This window comes from Salvelinus sp. IW2-2015, linkage group LG13 (genome assembly GCF_002910315.2).
Source record: "Salvelinus sp. IW2-2015 linkage group LG13, ASM291031v2, whole genome shotgun sequence".
NCBI classification, from domain to species: domain Eukaryota; kingdom Metazoa; phylum Chordata; class Actinopteri; order Salmoniformes; family Salmonidae; genus Salvelinus; species Salvelinus sp. IW2-2015.
Window position 1 is genome coordinate 29,263,168 of NC_036853.1, and position 23,512 is coordinate 29,286,679.

The 23,512-nt window shown below is 41.5% G+C and overlaps 1 protein-coding gene across 1 annotated transcript in view; it reads right to left on the reverse strand.

Moving 5' to 3' along the window:
• Positions 1-9,743, reverse strand: part of LOC111971166 (beta-1,4-galactosyltransferase 6-like) — a 41,185-nt gene extending 31,442 nt beyond the window's left edge. The window contains exon 1 of the mRNA XM_023997952.2: positions 8,927-9,743. Coding sequence (XP_023853720.1) covers positions 8,927-9,041 — 115 coding nt within the window. The 5' untranslated portion in view covers positions 9,042-9,743. The remainder of the gene's footprint in view (positions 1-8,926) is intronic.
• Between the last annotated feature and the right edge of the window lie 13,769 nt (positions 9,744-23,512).

Below are 23,512 nucleotides of genomic sequence, written 5' to 3' on the forward strand. Positions count from 1 at the left end.
AAAAAGTGAAGTGCCACTTACAGCTTACCATGTGCAGTAGGCTAGAGGCAATATGTTCCTCCACCGTGTGAGACAGAAATTATGATCGTGCGTTCGAGGCATTCCATCACTCTGTGGTTGTTATATGTGGGGAGCATAAATTGTCCAACTGCAAACTAACAAAAAAAGTTAAAACTAGGRATGCAACGATGACATTTTTGGCCAATACCGATATTTTCTTGCCAAAAATAAATAAAACCTTAGGCCTTAAGCATTCTAGTACAGTTAAATAGTTACACACACACAGCGGTCTAAGGCACTGAGATGCAGTGGGAGTCCYAWAGGGCGGTGCACAATTGGACCAGCATTGTCAGGGTTTGGCCGGGGTAGGCCGTAATGGTAAATAAGAATTTGTTCTTAACTGWMTTGCCTAGTTAAAAAAAAAAGTTACACACACCAAAWATTATTTTGTTGGCATGTACGTATGTCCCAAGCGTCTGTAATCAGGTTCAGGGTATTAAATCAACCTACCAGGGTGTTAACAAACACGACAGGAACAAGATCATTCACATGAATCGATCACATTTTTACTAATACTGTAGAACTTCGTTCTAAAGCGACAGATGAAGTCAGAAGTTTACATACACTCAATTAGTATTTGGTAGCATTGCCATTAAATTGTTTAACTTGGATCAAATGTTTTGGGTAGCCTTCCACAAGCTTCCCACAATAAGTTGGGTGACTTTTGTCCCATTCCTCCTGACAGAGCTGGTGTAACTGAGTCAGGTTTGTAGGCCTCCTTGCTCACACACACTTTTTCCATTTCTGCCCACAAATTTTCTATAGGCTTGAGGTTAGGGCTTTGTGAAGGCCACTCCAATACCTTGACTTTGTCCTTAGGCCATTTTGCCACAACTTTGGAAGTATGCTTGGGGTCATTGTCCATTTGGAAGACCCATTTGCGACCAAGCTTTAACTTCCTGACTGATGTCTTGAGATGTTGCTTCAACATATCCACCATTTTCCTATTCCATGATGCCATCTATTTTGTGAAGTGCACCAGTCCCTCCTGCAGCAAAGCACCCCCACAACATGATGCTGCCAACACCCGTGCTTCACGGTTGGGATGGTGTTCTTCGGCTTGCAAGATCACCCCTTTTTCCTCCAAAAAAAACAATGGTCATTATGGCCAAACAGTGTTTATTTTTGTTTCATCCGACCAGAGGACATTTCTCCAAAAAGTAAACCAGTCTGGCTTTTTTTAGTTGCGGTTTTGGAGCCGTGTCTTCTTCCTTGCCAAGCGGCCTTTCAGGTTATGTCGATATAGGACTCGTTTTACTGTGGATATAGATACTTTTGTACCCGTTTCCTCCAGCAACTTCACAATGTCCTTTGCTGTTGTTCTGGGATTGATTTGCACTTTACGCACCAAAGTACGTTCATCTCTAGAAGACAGAAAGCATCTCCTTCCTGAGCGGTATGATGGCTGTGTGGTCCCATGGTGTTTATACTTGCATACTATTGTTTGTACAGATGAACGTGGTACCTTCAGACGTTTGTTAATTGCTCCCAAAGACGAACCAGACTTGTGGAGGTCTACCATTGTTTGAGGTCCTGGCTGATTTCTTTGGATTTTCCCATGATGTCAAGTAAAGAGGCACTGAGTTGGAAGGTAGGCCTTGAAATACATCCACAGGTTCACCTCCAATTGACCTAAATTAGCCTATCAGAAGCTTCTAAAGTCATGACATCATTTTCTGGAATCTTCCAAGCTGTTTAAAAGGCACAGTCAACTTAGTGTATGTAAACTTCTTACCCACTGCAATTGTGATATAAATCATTGTAAGAGAAATAATCTGTAAACAATTGTTGGAAAAATGCCTTGTGTCGTGTGTAACAGTTTAACTTTAGTCCGTCCCCTCGCCCCGACCCGTGCGCGAACCAGGGACCCTCTGCACATATCAACAACAGTCACCCACGAAGCATCGTTACCCATCTCTCCACAAAGTCCGCGGCTCTTGCAGAGCAAGGGGAACCACTACTTCAAGGTCTCAAAGAGAGTGACGTCACCGTTTGAAAGGCTATTAGCGCGCACCACCGCTAACTAGCTAGCCATTTCACATCGGTTACACGTGCACAAAGTAGATGTCCTAACCGACTTGCCAAAACTATAGTTTGATAACAAGAAATGTGTGTTGTGGTTGAAAAACGAGTTTTAATGACTCCAACCTAAGTGTATGTAAACTTCCGACTTCAACTGTATATCCGTACCCATTGGATGCAGTGATCACAATATTGTGGCTATATCCAGGAAAGCCAAAGTTCCAACAGCTGGGCCTAAAATAGTGTACAAGAGATCATACAAAAGATTTTGCTGTGACTTTTACRTGGATGTTAAAAATATTTGTTGGTCTGATGTGATTAATGAGGAGCATCCAGACGCTGCACATGATGAATTTATGAAATTTCTTCTTCCAATTATTAATAAACATGCACATGTTAAGAAACTGATTGTTATAACTGTTAAGGCTCCATGGATTTGAGGAAATTAAAAACTGTATGGTTGAAAGAGATGGGGCAAAAGGATTGGCTAATAAATCTGGCTGTACATCTGACTGGCTTAACGCAAATTGAGAAATTATGTGACTAAACTCAACAAAAAGAAGAAACTTTATTATGAAGCCAAGATCAATGATATCAAGAATAATGGAGAAAAGAAACTTCAGTAMTTTAAATTAAATTATGGGCAGAAAGGCAAATTTAATTCCATCTTTCATCGAATCAGATGGATAATTCATCACAAAACCATTTGATGTTGCCAATTATTTTAATGATGATTTCAGTGGCAAAGTGGGCAAACGTAGGCAGGAAATGCCCATGACAAACAGTGAGCATTTATATCATGTATAAAAAATAATAATATTGCAAGTTTGAATTTTGTAAAGTTAGTGTGGGAGAGGTGGAACAATTATTGTTAACGATCAATAATGACAAACCTCCTGGCATTGACAACTTAGAAGGAAAGCTACTGAGGTTGGTGGCTGACTCTACAGCCACTCCTATCTGTCATATTTTTTATCTGAACCTAGAGGAAAATCTTTGTCCTCGGGACTGGAGGGAAGCCAAAGTAATTCCGCTAACCAAGAGTGGTAAAGCGGCCTTTATTGGTTCTAACAGCAGACCAATACGCTTGCTGCCAGCTCTTAGCAAAGTGTTGGGAAAAAATGTGTTTGACCAAATACAATGCTATTTCTCTGTAAAAAAATTAACAAGACTTTCAGAATGCTTATAGAGAAGGGCACTCAACATGTACTGCATTGACACAAATGACTGATGATTGGTTGAAAGAAATTGATAAGAAGAAGATTGTGGGAGCTGTACTGTTAGATTTCAGTGCAGCCTTTGATATTCTTGACCATAAACTGCTGTTGAAAAAACATGTTATGGGTTTTCAACCTCTGCCATATTGTGGATTCAGAGCTATCCATCTAATATAACTCAAAGGGTTTTCTCTAATGGAAGCGTCTCTAATGTCAAACATGTAAAGTGTGGTGTACCGGAGGGCAGCTCTCTAGGCCCTCTTTTCTATTTTTACCAATGACCTGCCACTGGCATTAAACAAAGCATGATTATTGTCCAGTCGTGTGGTCCAGTGCTGCAAGGAAAGATCTAGTTAAGCTGCAGCTGGCCCAGAACAGAGCGGCACGTTTTGCTCTTAATTGTAATCAGAGGGCTGATATTAATACTATGTATGCCGGTCTCTCTTGGCTAAGAGTTGAGGAGAGACTGACTGCAAGAAACTAATATGTTGAAAACCCCAAATTGTTTGCATAGTCAACTTACAGACAACTGACACACTTATCCCACAAGACATGCCACAAGTGGTCTTTTCATAGTCCCCAAGTCCAGAACAAATTCAAGAAAACGTACAGCATTATATAGAGCCCTTATTGCATGGAACTTCCTTCCATCTCATATTGCTCAAATAAACAGCAAACCTAGATTCAAAAAACAGAGAAAGCAACACCTCGTGGCACAACGCCTCCCCCCTATTTGACATAGATAGTTTGTGTGTACATTGATATGTAGGCTACGTGTGCCTTTTTAAAAACGTAGTTCTGTCCTTGAGCTGTTCTTGTCTAATGATATTCTGTATTATGTCATTCTGTATTATGTTTCATGTTTTGTGTGGACCACGGGAAGAGTAGCTGCTGCTTTTGCAACAGCTAATGGGGATCCTAATAAAATACCAAATACCAGTAAAACATAATCAAAACCTATTTCTTTCACTTACTTGCTGTGCTGTTTCGTTGTTTCATTCTCAACCAGGATTTCATCATACCTGTCAAGCAGTGAAGTTTCAGCTCTGTCTGTCCGTGGCCTCTCTTCCTCGGTGAGCACTGTGTCCGTTTCCATCTTGTCCAGCTGTGTATGTAACATTTCACGTAAACCCTGTTTCTTGTCTGCATCGAAGTAGCGGTCCTTGTACCTAGCATCGAGCACAGTAAAGAGGCTCAGAGAGAATACCACCGAATCGCTTGTTCACAGCCTCGAGTCCATTTCGAAGTTTCGGCAGTTTGGTTGAGCAGGCGTTTCAATGCCATGACAAACGGAATCAAGTCTGCTGCGGATGCAGTTGATGAGCTTATTTCTCAAGTCAGTTGTTYGAATGGCGCTAGGAGTGTGTTCATGTCTCCAAGTTTCAAACATGTTCTCAAATGCCATTGAAATGGCAGCAGCAGTATGAGAACCAGCACATTCTTGAGCATGCAATATGGCTTTCCTCAGTACGAAATCCTTGTCAAMCCACTGTGCYGTCAGACTCRGCATGCTCATGGKGCTGACATCGCTGGTCCAAATGTCAGTCGTGACGCCCATAGCATAATGAATTCMATTATCTTGGCGTTAATGTATTTCGCCTTCGAGTTGCGTTGCTGAAATGTTCTTACTCTTTCAAATGACTGCTCAACTTGTTTAGTTGTTGGAAGACTGCGCTTAGTATTTTTCTGCTTTTGTTCTGTGTAGCGCTGTATTTTACGTGGCGTCATTATGTCATATACGTATGCACGTCAGCTTTGACATCGGTTTTGCGCATCAGCGTTAAACTACACATCGGGCCGATGCCATTTTGGCATTTTTAGCTAAAATCGTCCGATTCCTAAATATGCTCACCGATATATATATCTTGCATCCCTAGTTAAAACCAATATATTTGTTAATACACAGCACCAACTACATAAATACACTAAATGACCAAAAGTATGAGGACACATGTTTGTCGAACATCTCATAAGAGAATTAAATAATGGGCATTATTATGGATTTGGTCCCCACTTAAATGCTATAACAGTGACTAGTCTTCTGGAAAGGCTTTCCACTGGATGTTGGAACATTGATGCAGGGACTTCCTTCCATTCAGCCACAATAGCATTAGTGTGGTCGAGCAATTAGGCCTGGCTCGCAGTCGGCTTTCCAATTCATCCCAAAGGTGTTCGATTGGGTTGAGGTTAGGCAAGTTCTTCCACACAGATCTTGACAAACCATTTATGTATGGACCTCGCACAGGGGTATTGTCATGCTGAAACAGGAAAGGCCCTTCTCCAAACTGTTGCCACAAAAGTTGGAAGCACAGAATCGTTTAAAATGGCATTGTATGCTGTAGCGTTAAGATTTCCCTTCACTGGAACTAAAGGGCCTAGCCCGAACCATGAAAAACAGCTCCAGACTTTTATTCCTCCACTAAACTTCACACTATRCATTCAGACAGGTAGCATTCTCCTGGCATCCTCCAAACCCAGATTCATCCGTCGGACTGCCAAATTGTGAAGCGTGATTCATTACTCTAGAGAAATTGTTTCCAATGCKCCAGAGTCCAATGGCAGCGAGCTTTACACCACTCCAGCCAACGCTTGGCATTGTGCATGGTGATCTTAGGTTTGTGTGCGGCTGCTCGGCCATGGAAACCCATTTCATGAAGATCCCAACTAACAGTTATTGTGCTGACATTGCTTCCAGAGGCAGTTTGGAACTTGGTAGTGAGTGTTGCCACCGAGGACCAACTATTTTTTATCTGATACTCGCTTCAGCACCTGACGGTCCAGTTCTGTGAGCTTGTGTGGCCTACCACTTCGCGGCTGAGCAGTTGGTGCTCCTAGATGTTTCCACKTYACAATAACAGCACTTACTGTTGAACGGGGTAGCTCTAGCAGGGCAGAAATGTGACTAACTGACTTGTTGTAAAGGAGGCATCCTATGACGGTGCCACGTTGAAAGTCACTGAGCTCTTCAGTAAGGCCATTCTACTGCAARTGTTTGTCGATGGAGATTGCATGGCGGTGTGTTCGATTTTATACATTAATTTACAGGGGTGTCCACATACTATTGTATATACAGTAGGGCTGACCCCATTTAGTCGATTGTTTGATCGATAGGCTTTTGGTCAACCTAGATTTTTTTGGGGGGGGTGGGCAGTGGAAAATATATAAAAATMATTTATGATTTTGTCTGATTCACACCTGTCTGAGTGGACTAATCCATTGCAGAGGCCGCRGGGATGTTACACCAGTATATTWAAATTTTCTAATATACAATGTTTSTTTGGTAACGGTAATTTCTGTTAATAMATTCAATAAATTATTATTACAGTCTTACCGTTATCATTGTAGGACATATGAGTTGACTTAACAGCACAAACAAATCTGGGACCAGGATAGTCGCCTGGCTGTCTGTGTTGTCCTGTTCAAAATAGTGCTGCAGAATATTGTATATTATATCAGCACCAGTGGCAGCTGGTGGGAGGAGCTATAGGAGGACTTCCTCATTGTAATGGCTGGAMTAAAATCAATGGAACGGAGTCAAACATGTGGTTTACATGTTTGATACCGTTCCATTGATTCTATTCCAGCCATTACAATGAGCCCATCCTCCTATAACTGATCCCACCAGCCTCCTTTGATCAGCACTATGCCCATAGCGTGATCCTTATGGCCTAGCAGTAGCCAAAACACTGTACCATTCATAGTGACAGTGTTGTAACTACAGATATAAACCGAACAGCTGGTTACCCATGTGCAAATAAAAGCTAACACCCTTTTCCTGTGTTGCTTCAGACAAAGGCCCAATTATTTTTAGCTACTGATATGCTGTAGGGATTTTACCCCTGGGACCACTAATATGCTCATCAAAGAAACAAACTGTTTCAAGACATGACTTACTTGGGAAAAGCTGGCATATTTGCCATCTTACTAAACATTGGCTGATTGGATTAATGGCATAAACATGGATCTTATTCTAGGTTACCTTGCTCACTCTGTTCATGTGAAATACATATAGGCCTATCAGATGTACACTACCTAGCTACTAAACCACACAACTAGGTAGTTAGCAGTGTTGGTCATATGGCTCTACTTGCTGGCTCTGTCAGCAACTCCATATCCCTTCCCACCATGGCATGGTTCAACAGCATGGCAGATATTCATACGAGATTGCTGCTATGTGTTAAGTTACTAAGTTAGACCTAGTGAATAATCAGTTAAATGTTCCTTTCTGAAACCCGCGTAAGAAAATGAATAACTCAATTAGTTAAACTAGCTTGTTTCTGAGCAAGCACACTTTGTAGAAGAGACAGCGCATGATTGTTCAATGTTGACTAACGTTACAGCAACCAGATGACGTTATATTGAGCTGCCTAGTTACCTTACATTTAAAAAATAATATCACCTTTATTTAACCAGGTAGGCTAGTTGAGAACAAGTTCTCATTTACAACTGCAACCTGGCCAAGATAAAGCAAAGCAGTGTGACCCACCAACAACACATAGTTACACATGGAATAAACAAGGGTMCAGTCAATAACACAAGAGAAAAAAAAAGTATATATACATTGTGTGCAAATGGCATGAGGTGGTAAGGCAATAAATAGGCCATAGTAGCAAGTAATTACAATTTAGCAAATTAACACTGGAGTGATAGATGTGCAGATGATGATGTGCAAGTAGAAATACTGGTGTGCAAAAGAGCAGAAAAGTAAATAAAAACAATATGGGGATGAGGTAGTAAGATTGGATGGGCTATTTACAGATGARCTATGTACAGCTGCAGCGATCAGTTAGCTGTTCAGGTAGCAGATATTTAAAGTTAGTGAGGGAAATACAAGTCTTCAGCGATTTTTGCAATTCGTTCCAGTCATTGGCAGCGGAGAACTGGAAGGAAAGGCTGCCAAAGTAGGTAATTTATCATGCAATCATCCAAATGATTATCTAGCTATATCGAGAAGATAAATAATTGGTTCACTAGTTAAGCCTAATAGGTTGTAAACTGATCCCTGGACGATTAGCTAGCTTATTTAGTTAGCTAGCCAGCAGATCCAACCAGCTTCCTTACATCTTAACTAGGGTCAGACAACATTCCCGTGTATATTAAGAGACCGGGGACACGACGCGAGATATGGCTTGTAGAACAAACCTACCTCAACTCAAGGATGAGAAATACGTTATACTCCGAATTTTCCCATTATCACAACTGATACACCACGAAGATTGAAAGACTGCTAGTTAAATTAGTCGTTCAATCTAATCGGTGTGACAGTTGATATAATGGGACAGTTCGGAGTACAAGGCATTTCTCATCCCTGGATTGAGGGACGTTTTCCTAGCCATATCTCCCGCCGGCTCCGCTGTGTCTTAATATACACAGGAATACTGCAGCTGTAGGCAAGCGGATCGGATGGCTAGCTATCCAGCTAACTAACGTGAGTTAAATAGCTAACGTTAAATGGCTAACCTAACTAGGCTAGCAGGAAGCTACAGTAGTATTAACTGGCAGGAAGCATCCCCACAGTTTCACACCGTACTGTCTATGGCATCTCTGTTGATGTCAATGTAGCTTGCTTGGCACAAGCTTGGATAATAACATAAAATTAGGTGTTCATGTTAAGATAATAAACTCACCTATTCCAGGAGCCACATATATGAAGTAGAGACCAGTCGTAGACATGGAGAAGAAAAAAATGAAGGCCAAAAATGAGCGGTTCGACACCCGCAGCAGCCGCTTCCAATTCACCATATTTGCTTCGAATTTACCGATAATCCCATAAAAATATACCGTTTGGATAAAAAAAAATATTAAATTGATATGCTAAAAGTAGATGATATTATCATCCAAAATCAATGCAACGACACAACACGCATCATTTGAGTCGGGGATGCAGCGAAAAAGGCTAATGCTAGGAAGTCATGAAATCCCGTATGGGCGGCTTTCCCCAGTCAAGAAATTTCCAGATAGAAAAAAGTAGGCCTGCATCAGGCACTGTCAAGCCTCAACGAAACCATCGATCGGGCATACTCATACTGAAACCGTTAACTACTGTAGTTACTGACATGAGTAGACAAATAATACTGGCTAATTTCTTAAGAATACTCGTGATACTGATCCATGTTTAGCTTGCTAGTTAGATATGTATTTTCTCGCCCGGCGACGAAGGTTTAAAAAAAAGACCATGGGAGCCGGTCTGCACCGCTGCCTCCTCTCATACAAATCTCAACGATGTTTCTAAAACACTCACACTTGGCTACCTACTTCACCAAATCGCTGAACGGAATCCAATAACGGCGAGCGGTTTAGCAGGTATATCGGGCGATTCTCATTGCACCAAATATACATTTGTGCGGGGGTTTTAGAGTGATCACATAAATAAATTTGGATTCGTTCAATTTCATTTCTGCTGGTGCTGCAGACATGGTTTCCGGTGGGTGTAAGTGGTCTCTTTCCGTCCGCCCAACCCTCTTATATTTTGTCGCCATGGACACCGTGGGGCTGCAGTAAGGGCCTTTGGGTTCATGGGGTCGCTGCTTCTCTCAAATAATTTATTATGTGTGTGTCTGAAAGTAGGTGGGTCAACAGAAGTGGGAGGATCAACAGCGATAGGTGTTACACCAGCGCTCTGTAATTGGTTAGACGGTTTTGATTGAGCGTGTTGTTTTTCATTTCTTATCACGTTGTTGTTGTTAAATTCCCCACCGTGTGAAATAAGAGAGTGCTAAAAGCACTAGCTCAGGTCTTGATAGAGAATCATACCGTGCCATTTGAATGTTAACAAAACACACTAACAACTCACTTATAGCCTAAATATGAAAGTAAAGTCATTTTGACCTACTTAATAGTCTACCACATTTTTTTTATTACCAATAAATCATAATTATTAGGCCTATAACCAATGTTCCCTCTAAGCTGCAGGGTGCGATGCCGCGGCTGCCGCGGCTGTTGAGCGATGGGTAACGATGCTTCGTGGGTGACTGTTGTTGATGTGTGCAGAAGGTCCCTGGTTCGCGCACGGGTCGGGGCGAGGGGACGGTCTAAAGTTATACTGTTACATTGGTGCCGTGACCCAGATTTATAGTGTTACACATACACCTTAGCCAAATACATTTAAACTCAGTTTTTCACAATTTCTGATATTTAATCCTAGTACAAATTCCCTGTCTTAGGTCAGTTAGGATCACCACTTTATTTTAAGAATGTGAAATGTCAGAATAATAGTAGAGAGAATGATTTATTTCAGCTTTTTATTTCTTTCATCACATTCCAAATGGGTCAAAAGTTTACATGCACTCAATTAGTATTTGGTAGCATTGCCTTTAAATTGTTTAACTTGGGTTACCTTCAGACAAGTCCCGTGACACTTGTGGGKGTTGTAGAGCAAAACGGAGAACACCATTGTGTCTAGCCGAAACCGTTCGGACGCTACAGATGTTTTTGTGAGAAGACCAATTTTCGGGAAGTGTCCTGGCAGCAAGGTTTAAACAAATCTCTGCKGTTGAAAACTAAATTTAAGTCTTAAAGAAATGTGAGATAATGTCTATAGTTTATAAATTGCTTGACTGGGCTGATGAGACAGTGGATTGCGCAGTCAGATGGAACTGAGTAAATAGTCATTTTAATGTCATAGATTTAGCCGGTGGTAGCTTGTGGAATAGACATCGGCTGGAATGCGGTTTTAAACATTCAGGATTAGACCCACCCATTGTATAATACGGTTTTAAATACCTCAATGGATCGCAAAGGAAATCCCATTACAAACTATCCCCCTCATGCACTTAAGGAAATCACGAATATAATGGATGAATTGGAACTAGTATGGAGGCTTAAATATCCTGAGAAATACAGTTGAAGTCTTAAGTATACAAACACCTTAGCCAAATACATTTAAACTCAGTTTTTCACAATTCTTGACATTTAATCCTAGTAAAAATTCTCTGTCTAAAGTCAGTTAGGATCACCACTTTATTTTAAGAATGTGAACTGTCAGAATAATAGGAGAGAGAATGATTTATTTCAGCTTTTATTTCWTCACATTCCCAGTGGATCAGAAGTTTACATACACTCAATTAGTATTTGGTAGCATTGCCTTTAAATTGTTTAACTTGGGTCAAATGTTTCGGGTAGCCTTCCACAAGCTTCCCACAATAAGTTGGGTGAATTTTGTCCCATTCCTCCTGACAGAGCTGGTGTAACTGAGTCAGGTTTGTATAGGATTGAGGTCAGGGCTTTGTGATGGCCATTCCAATACCTTGACTTTGTTGTCCTTAAGCCATTTTGCCACAACTTTGGAAGTATGCTTGGGGTCATTGTCCACTTGGAAGACCCATTTGCGACCAAGCTTTAACTTCCTGACTGATGTCTTGAGATGTTGCTTCAATATATCCACGTAATTTACCTGTCTCATGATGCCATCTATTTTGTGAAGTGCACCAGTCCCTCCTGCAGCAAAGCACCGCCACAACATGTTGTTGCCACCCCCGTGCTTTACGGTTGGGATGGTGTTCTTCGGCTTGCAAGCATCCCCATTTTTTCTCCAAACATAACGATGGTCATTATGGCCAAACAGTTCTATTTTTGTTTCCTCAGACAAGAGGACATTTCTCCAAAAAGTACGATCTTTGTCCCCATGTGAGGTTGCAAAACGTAGTCTGCGTTTTTTATGGCGGTTTTGGAGCAGTCGCTTCTTCCTTGCTGAGCGGCCTTTCAGGTTATGTCGATATAGGACTCGTTTTAATGTGGATATAGATACTTTTGTACCCGTTTCCTCCAGCAWCTTCACAAKGTCCTTTGCTGTTGTTCTGGGATTGATTTGCCCTTTTTGCACCAAAGTACGTTCATCTCTAGGAGACAGAACGCATCTCCTTCCTGAGCTGTATGAAAGCTGCGTGGTCCCATGGTGTTTATACTTGCGCACTATTGTTTGTACAGATGAACGTGGTACCTTCAGGCATTTGGAAATTGCTCCCAAGTATGAACCAGACTTGTGGAGGTCTACAATTTTTTTCTGAGGTCTTGGCTTATTTCTTTAGATTTCCCCATGATGTCAATCAAAGAGACACTGAGTTTGATGGAAGGCCTTGAAATACATCCACAGGTACACCTACAAATTATGTCAATTAGCCTATCAGAAGCTTCTAAAGCCATGACATCATTTTCTGGAATTTTCCAAACTTTTTTTCTGGAATTTTCCAACAAAGTAGACGTCCTAACCGACTTGCCAAAACTATAGTTTGTTAACAAGAAATTTGTGGAGTGGTTGAAAAACGAGTTTTAATGACTCCAACCTAAGTGTATGTAAACTTCCTACTTCAACTGTACATAGCGGAGGCTCAGTCAAGCTAGTCATCTTGACTACTTTCTTATGTCATTCTCGCTGGCACCAAAAGTTTTTTTTCTTCTCACCAAGCTGCTTGCCTATTGTCCTGTAGCCCATCCCAGCCTTGTGCAGGTCTACAATTTTATCCCTGATGTCTTTACACAGCTCTCTGGTCTTGGCCATTGTGGAGAGGTTGGAGTCTGTTTGWTTGAGTGTGTGGACAGGTGTCTTTTATACAGGTAACGAGTTCAAACAGGTGCAGTTAATACAGRTAATGAGTGGAGAACAGGAGGGCTTCTTAAAGAAAAACTAACAGGTCTGTGAGAGCCGGAATTCTTACTGGTTGGTAGGTKATCAAATACTTATGTCATGCAATAAAATGCAAATGAATTACTTAAAAATCATACAATGTGATTTTCTGGATTTTTGTTTTAGATTCCGTCTCTCACAGTTGAAGTGTACCTATGATAAAAAATTACAGACCTCTACATGCTTTGTAAGTAGGAAAACCTGCAAAATCGGCAGTGTATCAAATACTTGTTCTCCCCACTGTATATGGAAATGTCCGCTCTATTCAAAATTACAACCAACTATACTAAATAAAAATATAAACGGAACATAGAACAATTTGGCAGATTTCACTGAGTTAAAAGTTCATACAAGGAAATCAATCCATTTAAATATATAAATTACACCCTAACAATGGATTTCACATAACTGGAAATACAGATATGCATCTGTTGGTCACAAAATACCTTATAAGAAATGGGCCTCACGACGGGCCTCGGGTACTCGTCATGGTATTTCTGTGTATTCAAGGTGCCATCAATAAAATGCAATTGTGTTTGTTGTCCGTTGCTTATGCCTGCCCATACCATAACCCCACTGCTACCATGGGGCACTCTGTTCACAACATTGCCATCAGCAAACTGCTCGCCCACACGATGCAATACACGTGGCCTGTGGTTGTGAGGCCGGTTGGATGTACTGCCAAATTCTCTAAAATGACATTGGGAGGCAGCTTAGGGTAGAGAAATTAACATTAAATTCTCTGGTAACAGCTCTGGTGGACATTCCTGTAGTCAGCAAGCCAATTGCATGCTCCCTCAAAACTTGAGACATCTGTGGCATTGTGTTGTGTGACAAAACTGCACAATTTAGAATGGCCTTTTATTGTCCCCAGCACAAGGTGCACCAGTGTAACAATCATGCTGTTTAATCAGATTCTTGATATGACATATTTGTCAAGTGGATGGATTATCTTGGTAAAGGAGAAATGTTCACTAACAGGGATGTAAACAAATTTGTGCACTAAATTTGAGAGAAATAAGCTTTTTTGCACAGAGAACATTTCAGGGATATTTTATTTCAGCTCATGAAACATGGGATGAACACTTGGCATATTGCGTTTATATTTTTGTTCAGTATAATTGAAGCATTACCGCAAAAATGGAAGAGGCAAGTATGAAGGACAGAAAGTAAGGAACTTGTCTGTTGGCACTGCATTACAGACCAAAATTTGTTTTAAAAAACAACTGTGATGAATAAAAAAGTATACTAGTTTAATTTAAGGACCAAAAAATTGACAGCTGTGCCATACAGATTGAAAAATAGATTTTCGATATACCTATCCCATGGCACATGGTTTATTAACTCATACACAAAACAAAGGCTGATTCAAAACAGAGTTTTTCTATTTAAATCATGCTAAATTCTTGCAACCAATAGAATGTTATATATATGGGGGATACAATCATCCCAGCTCTGCAGATTTTGCTGCGAAGAGACAGAATCATAAGATCATTTGTTTTGTTTTGGTCCATATGAAGCTTGTTTTTGGTCGCAGGTTCAGCAATGGCTGAAGAATTGCAACATTTACCTGTTAACTCTGCATGTAGCACTGCTACTGTTATCTTTMATTTACAATCTGTAGAATCTGAGAATAGAAAGGTTCAGAACTTTGTGAAACATCACAGYGCAGTTGAAAAATATACTGTGTCAAATAAAAATCWAWMCTGGAGGGTCTTCAGARGTAGATGGGAGGGGTTGAGCGTAGCTGAAGGATGGGATAAATAAAGACAACGAATGTAAAATATACTGTGTCCATAAAATGTATATAGTATGTATAAGCTGGAAGTAGAAGCATAAGTGTTATTGTCCATAAGTTTACTSCAATTAGGGGAGGGGTGGTTGRGTTAGGGGAAAATAAAGTAAAATATATTTAAAAATAAAATAATTATATTTATAAAAACGAACATATGGAGGATTGGAAATTATGCAGACAATTACATTGATAGAAGCCGCAATCTATTTGCAATATTAAACCTGATCCATCCATTTATTTTTTATATATAAAGAAAAACAGCTTGGTTTCCTTTAAACCCACATGAGTTTGTGTCTTCTTCATCGCTTTCATCTGCCTCCGGCTCATTCCAGCTCGCGCATGCAGCACGATGCATACATGAGACGAGCACACATACTCATATCATGACACACAGGCAGGCAGATGCTATAACGAGACTGGCAGTCTGGCATCTTTCCATGACAGTTTTCATGGAAAGATTGTCCATCATTACACCGACAGCTTACTCAGTGAATATGAATGTGTGATCTATCTAATCAGCTGCTTATCAGAATCTTGATTTGCTGATTTAGGTGTGTTACAGTAGGGTTGGAGCAGTCTCTCTGATCAGTTGATGTTGTTACTCGAACTCTGTGAAGCATTTATTTGGGCTGCAATCTGGAGGTGCAGTTAATTGCCGGTTTCTGAGGCTGGTAACTCGAATGAACTTATCTTCTGCAGCAGAGGTAACTCTGGGTCTTCCTTTCCTTTGGTGGCCCTCATAAGAGCCAGTTTCATCATAGCGCTTGATGGTTTTTGCGACTGCACTTGAAGAAAGTTCTTGAAGTTCTTGAAGTTTTCCAGATTGACTGACCTTCATGTCTTGAAATAATGATGTACTGTCATTTCTCTTTGCCTTTTTGAGCTATTCTTGCCATAAACTGGACATGGTCTTTTACAAAATAGGGCTATCTTCTCTATACCACCCCTACATGTCTGCTAAATGACTTAAATGTAAATGTAAATGTACATTGGCACAATACAACTAATTGGCTCAAACGCATTAAGAAGAAAATAAATTCCACAAATTAACAAGGCACACCTGTTAATTGAAATGCATTYCAGGTGACTACTTCATGAAGCTGGTTGAGAGAATGCCAAGAGTGCGCAAAGCTGTCGTCATGGCAAAGTGTGGCTACTTTGAAGAATCTAACATTTCCATCTCCTTGTTCTCCTCTATTCCTTCATCGAGTACGCAGACAGGCTGTCAACAGTTTAGTKAAATATGTTTAGTTGCGAAAACATGTTACTATCGATGTTCCCAAACAGATTTCACTTGGTTTCTCAAATTAAGCACTGGGTAGCTGCAGGAACAAGGTTGGAGAGCCCTTGGCATACAGAGTTTGGGTGGAATAGCACCTATCAGGCAGCGAGAGCATGCTCCTCAAATAGTGGTTGATGCAGGGAATGAAATCCTGTATCTCCTCCTCATACGGTAGCAGGGAGATTTCTGAGGTCCGGATTGGACCGGATTGTTGATTCATCATGGAGCAATAGCTGTGTTCCCAATTCCAGTTATTCTGAGTGCCCTGGGGGTATAGTAGTGAACACTACAGCATGCACTTCCCCTATAGCCCCCCCCCCCCCATTCTCTACCACCCCAGGCATGTTCTGCTGCTGCTTGAACCCCCAAAGGAAAGAGACTGTCCAGTTTTACATGAATCTAGTCCAGTGGTTCCTAACTAGGACCCCGAAAAAGGTTGGGAATCACTAATTCTAGTCCACCAGCTAGCTCKCTACAGTTTAGCCTGTGGAGGTGGTTAGTTTTACATGTATTCATAATGATTGAGTGGATCCACTACTGTATGGTACATGTGGAGTTAGGGCAGGAGGTTAAAAAGTGGCCACTAGCTAGWCACACAGACGGGATATGTCGATTTTATTTTGCTCAACTTTCACTGTGGCAGGCTACTTTGAATGTGCATRATAGCATGTCCGTCCTTGTTAGTTCCTCCAGCGAATACTGTAGGCCAATTCCCCCCTCTGGCCATCTTTTACCAACAGAGCGCCAAGGGGCAGATCTTATCACACTGATGCATATGCATTGCTGAGCGCATTGTTCAAGTATACAACAAGCGGGTTACCAAGAAAATAAGATACAAAATAAAAAACATTGTCTCTGTGTTTCATAAATKATTTGCAATTCGCAATCTCACCGGAGTCAGCATCCGAGTGAGCACCTCTCTGTCTCAGTACTGTATGTGCATTCCAGCTTTCTGATGCTGTCTGRTCAAAAATTGTATGACATTGTTGCCACCCGTAGCATTGAATGCAAGGCAAGCTAGCGAGCTCAGCCAGAGACATTTGAAAAGGATAAGAATCCCAGCGGGAAATGAATGGGGGAAAAAGTATACGCGCTGCCCAGCAGACTGTCGCCCAATCGCGTTCACGTTGTCATGCTGCGTTACGTGGCTGCTATGCTAATCATCACGCAATCCCTTCTAAAAGTCAGGATATGAGTCGAGAGACCTTCCAATTTCCTTGACAGTACATAATGTCACGATTTCAGAGCTATCCGATATTACAGATGACAAGTTAATCATCTTTTATGCTTGGAACAGACTTGTAATGTTGAGCTTCTTGTTCACGTAATTTGTGTTCATGTTGGGKTTTTGTGCAAGCACCCAATTGACTCTTTGAAGGAGAGATCTTGTCTGAGTTTACTCGGAATGCACCGCAAGGCCCATTGCCAATGTACGGCAACGTACACAGTGAGCGATTTTAATGGAGTTTCCAATCTCCTCAAAAGTATATCTGKCTCAGCTGTTAATGGTCCTAGCGCACCAAAATACAGTCAAGGGAAACCAGTTTGGATGGTACCAATCATATCACATCAGAAGCCAAACTAAACTGACAGAAGAAACTTCAATTGTTGCATCATCTCGTTGTACCCCGGTGGCTAGCTAGCTAAACTCGTCCCTTTCCTAAATTACCATTTGATGGAGATAGGGATTTTGACTTGTGGTTTTACTTAATTCTACATACTGGCCAATGATTATAAYATTGATTCTGATCCAACCATATATTCATACATTGTGCCCCTGGCCTGTGAGGATGGAAGTTCAACATGTAGCTAGCGATATGTAGTAACTAGCTGGCCTGTTGCACTGTTGCCCATGACRTTAGGATAGCGAGAAAGCATTTTAGCGAGGTAGCCTAGGACAACAACATATAAAAGCTGTAACGTATGACAGATTAATAGACGTTTAGGAAACATGCACATGTACACACACACAGCCACATATTTAGCATACCTTGGACTAAATACTTGTTGGCATATTTTAGTTGTCATTGGATTAGACTAAACATAGGTGATTAGTGAAAGAGATTTGCGTCAGTTCAAATCTGGTATCAGGACAAAATGTGATTCAGAGTCACCGAATATATTTTAAGTATTTTAATTAAACTCAAGCGATAAATGGTAAATGCAATTTTCGTATATACGGGTTCGCTGTATCACCGCGCAGGGTAAAACAGGGAACTGGCAGGAAGTACGTAAACAGCTGTTCTTATACCGTGATGACGTAGTTCCAACTTCCGTCTGTTGGCCTATCACAGTAGAGGCTGAGCGCGGTTTAGACTTTGCCCAGCCTATGCTGGCACCCGGACTTGTCCAAGTCCCTAAGTGCTCTCCTCTGTCCGCATCTGGTTGTTGGGTAGATTAGATCCGTCTTGTGTCTGTCGATTCTACACTGACACAGTTCCTAATATGGTATTGTCCAGTGCCCTACCCTCCCTGGTTGGCTTAGAGATATGCACCCCTCCCCTCTCCAGATTGACCACAGCTTTTATGGCCTGTCACTCAATGTTGGTCAGTCTTTACACACCTACACACACACATCTGTATTGTTTGTGTGTGTGTGTAACAAAACAATATTCATCTTCAAACAATATGCTAGCAGGCTATAGTGCATAAACATAAATCCTAACATTAGATGATGTTGAAATGTTGAATTTGAAATATTGCTGGAATAGTGGAGGCTGCGCCTGTTTTCTTTGTTTGGTTCTAAATCAAYAGTTGTTTAGTTGTCCGAAAATGTCGGAAACGTTAACTTGCTTGGCCATGCTGTAGGTCATGTACCTGGTTGAATTTAGTCTGCCACTGTGTCTTCTTATTTTCTCGGCTTTAGGCTAACAGTCTATGTCACCGGTTCAAAGCATATGAACTCACGCAAGGGATATGGAACAACATTTATCACAACACATAGGTTGTGATATGGTGTTTTTCCCCTGGCATGGCTTACCTGGTGATTTTACCCATGAGTCAATTACCACTGGCGTGTCATCATGGGTGCTTTTTAAAATTTWCAAAGTGCACCTCAATGTACGTGTGTGTGTCATAGAAAAATGTGCGCGATTCTTTCGCTGACAGCGTACAGAGAAAAACAAATCTACCACGCAGCAGGTCCAGCGGTGGCCAATTTGAGCGCGCAGAGTGGCGGGGAATCTGGAGACTGCCCAATGGTCAGTGAGTCAGTCTCCTTATTCCCAGCCTTACCTCTTGGKGGTTCTCGGACTCTGCCCTGTCTATAGAACTCCCTGAGAATCGAGGGAAGTCCTCCCGTCATGGCTCGAGGATGACAGCCAGTGTGTAGATGGAACTTCATTAGTAAGTGACTCAGAGTGCGTGTTCCTTAGCAGCCTAGAACTGGACCTGTTCCACAACAGTTAAATGCCACTGCGTGAATAATGGGCCGTTTCTCTCAGACCACTGCGTGGGAGACAGACACCGAGTCCTCTCCAACCATACCCTCTCTGTTCATTCAGCAAGGGAGTCCAAGCAGGTGCAGTGCGAGAAGGGGGGCAACGGGAGAGGAGAGGTGTGTATCCAAGGTCCTCCGGCTCACGCGCATGTCGGTGGGGCAGGGGCTGCTGACTTCTCCGCACTCGGTCCATTTAAAAAAAAACTCCTAGCCTGACACGGGAATGGTCACTGACTGCACGAGATGCCCGTTCACGCAGGTGTATTTTTAATAGATCTAGAAGCTTGGACGTAAAGCCCCTGGATTATGCTGGGGAACAGCTAGGCTATTTTTGATCGGCATATCTATCCAAGTGCATATCATACCAATATAGGGAGTATTTTGGTTGCCCAAATGTAATTATTATTTTTKAAATCACTAATCGGTCTTTTGACCAATCGGATCAACTCTGAAAAATATCTGAAGTGATTGGTCAAAAGATCAGAATTGGGCTGCCTGTGTAAACGCAGCAATTGAGTTATTTTCCAAAAGCAAGATTACCCACAAACCACTACTGGAGGAATCTAGACTAGTCAATTCCAAATTACACAACACAATTCTAAGCCACGTTTATTTCTRAAAAGGATAATACGCCAACCTGAAAATGTGGTGCCTGTCTGTTATATTTAAGGGACTATAATAACCAAATGGCCTACTGTTTCTGAGAAATACATACAGCCTATAGTACCATGTGAGGTTCCAAGATACAGTTGAAGTCGAAAGTTTACATACATAGGTTGGAGTCATTAAAACTCTTTTTCAACCACTCCACAAATTTCTTGTTAACAAACTATAGTTTTGGCAAGTCGGTTAGGACATCTACTTTGTGCATGACACAAGGAATTAAAAAAAAAAAAAAAAAATGTTTACAGAGAGATTATTTCACTTATAATTCACTGTATCACAATTCCAGTGGGTCTGAAGTTTACATACACTAAATTGACTGTGCCTTTAAACAGCTTGGAAAATTTCAGAAAATGATGTCATGGCTTTAGAAGCTTCTGATAGGCTAATTGACATAATTTGAGTCAATTGGAGGTGTACCCTGTCTCTTATACACATCTAGATGTGTATAAGAGACAGGGTTCATCCTTGGGAGCAATTAACAAATGTCTGAAGGTACCATGTTCATCTGTACAAACAATAGTACGCAAGTATAAACACCATGGGACCACGCAGCCGTCATACCGCTCAGGAAGGAGACGTGTTCTGTCTCCCAGAGATGTACGTACTTTGGTGCGAAAAGTGAAAATCAATCCCAGAACAACAGCAAAGGACCTTGTGAAGATGCTGGAGGAAACAGGTACAAAATATCTATATCCACAGTAAGACGAGTCCTATATCGACATAACCTGAAAGGCCGCTCCAGAACCGCCATAAAAAAAGCCATGCTACGGTTTGCAACTATACATGGGGACAAAGATCGTACTTTTTGGAGAAATATCCTTTGGTCTGATGAAACAAAAATAGAACTGTTTTGCCAAAATGACCATCGTTATGTTTGGAGGAAAAAGGGAGAGGCTGGCAAGCCGAAGAACACCACCCCAACCGTGAAGCACGGGGGTGGCAGCATCATGTTGTGGGGGTGCTTTGCTGCAGGAGGGTCTGGTGCACTTCACAAAATAGATGGTATCATGAGGGAGGAAAATTACGTCGCTATATTGAAGCAACATCTCAAGACATCAGTCAGGAAGTTAAAGATTGGTCGCAAATGGGTCTTCCAAATGGACAATGACCCCAAGCATACTTCCAAAGTTGTGGCAAAATGGCTTAAGGACAACAAAGTCAAGGTATTGGAGTGGCCATCACAAAGCCCTCAAGCCTATAGAAAATTTGTGGGCAGAACTGAAAAAGCCTGTGCGAGCAAGGAGGCCTACAAACCGGACTCAGTTACACCAGCTCTGTCAGGAGGAATGGGACAAAATTCACCCAACTTATTGTTGGAAGCTTGTGGAAGGCTACCCAAAACGTTTGACTCAAGTTAAACAATTTAAAGGCAATGCTACCAAATACTAATTGAGTGTATGTAAACTTCTGACCCACTGGGAATGTGATGAAATAAATCATTCTCTCTACTATTATTCTGACATTTCACATTCTTAAAATAAAGTGGTGATCCTAACTGACCTTAGACAGGGAATTTTTACTATGATTAAATGTCAGGAATTGTGAAAAACCGTGTTTAAATGTATTTGGCTAAGGTGCATGTAAACTTCTGACTTCAAGTGTACCTGCCACCAACCACAGCAGTGTGGCTTTAGAACCATAGACAGCGACAAAGTGAGATATACTGTAGCACACACAGCTTCTCTTTATCTCAATTCTCTTGGGTTCTGAATTCACAGTATGCTGTCACCCTCACCCTTATTAACCCGAGTGCTACAAAAGCAATCCAACATGAAGAGAGGAGCATCCAATACAATTAAGTTGTCACCATTTGACACGTGTAAATTAACTTAGACAGGTTCTTCATCTAATGAACGAGAGAGAGTGAGAGAAGTACAATGTTACAATAGTATTTGCCATTCTGTTTTGGCTTTCATATCATGCAGCTTTTCAGTCATGTTAAAACAAGCCTACCACCATTACTGTTATTTATTCAGGCAGATCGCTCWAGAGTGACTTCGAAATTGGTTGTCTATAGAGGTCTTGAGGACATCTGGAAACGCCTTCAAAWTTGGCCACTAGGGACAATAGTGATCACTGTTACCATCATGTATGTTTAGGTTTTGCTAGGGTGTTGTGGACAGGGGTGGCGGATGGGCGTAAACCGATGAATCTGGTTCAGAAGGTTGCGTCAAAGATCGTACAGTGTGAAGATAGGCAGAAACTGCTTCTCCAATAGAAATACTCAATCATGCTTGTCGGCGATATCATGGCAACTTTGGCTAGCTTAGCTCATGCGCAGAAACAGGTCAACTCGCACCGAACTGCGCAATGTGCAGGCGATCAAATAAATAAGCACTCCTTTCACGAGGTTGGMGTAATAGCATGTTCRACGACTTAAGACATTGGCTCGAATCTAGGTTGTGCCTTTAGACCWCGGTCTGGTCTGCTTCGCCAACGTTCCCGGAAGTCTTGCGATGTTGCGTCTTTTGGGTTTACAAACGCTGTGGTTGCGTGTTCAATCCCATTGGTGGGTTTTAACCCTATCCCAAACCTTAATCCTTACTTTAACCATTTRGAATGAGTCCCTAAACGGAATATTTTAACCCAAAACCTTAACCTTCTAAATTTGAAATTTGGAGCAACTTCTACATTTGTAGAAACGGTACGATACTGAGCAGAAGTCAACACAGGGTGTCAAAAAGACTTTGAAATGTTATGTTTGGAGAAACGTGGATAAATATCTAAGTGTTCTGCAGTGAGACAAAGCTTGTATTTATGTTTATTGTTGTTGCTGTCAATGTAAATATCATTATCACTACTACTATTATTACTGTTAGTTCGACCATGTGTACTTTGACAATGTAAGTGATTTAACTTGCCATGTCAATAAAGTCTATTGAAWTGGGAGTGTGTATGTGGGGGGCAGGGGAGGGGTGCCAGAGGAAGCATTTTTACCTGTCTGTGTATGTATGACAGTGAGAGAGGGGTTGAGTAAGGACATCTGACAGCATGAGTCTTGTCTTCATGGTCATTTTTGTCTGCTTTCAGAGGGTCGTGACTGCTTTCTCTTTCATGGTACGTTTGCCTATAKAGTCATCCCTCATCTCCTGCTCCATCTACCCCTATATTAGTCAGAGAGAGAGCTCTGCTCCAAATCAATTAMAGCCAGTTGAGCTCTGAAACTGAAGGGTGAAGCTCTGGCCTCCCTGTTTGAATGAGAATCACCTGAGAGGGGGTGGGAGGCAGAGAGAGAGAGGAGTAGGAGCCAGGGGTTTTGCTACTCTATCTGGTCACTATAGAAAGGTAGGAAGTGAGAGYTGGCAGGGAGAATGAGGGGGTTAGGAACCATTACTTAGCCTGGTCCCAGATCTKTTTGTGCGCTCTCGCCAACTCCTACAGACAGCCAGCCATTAGCCATAACTGTATC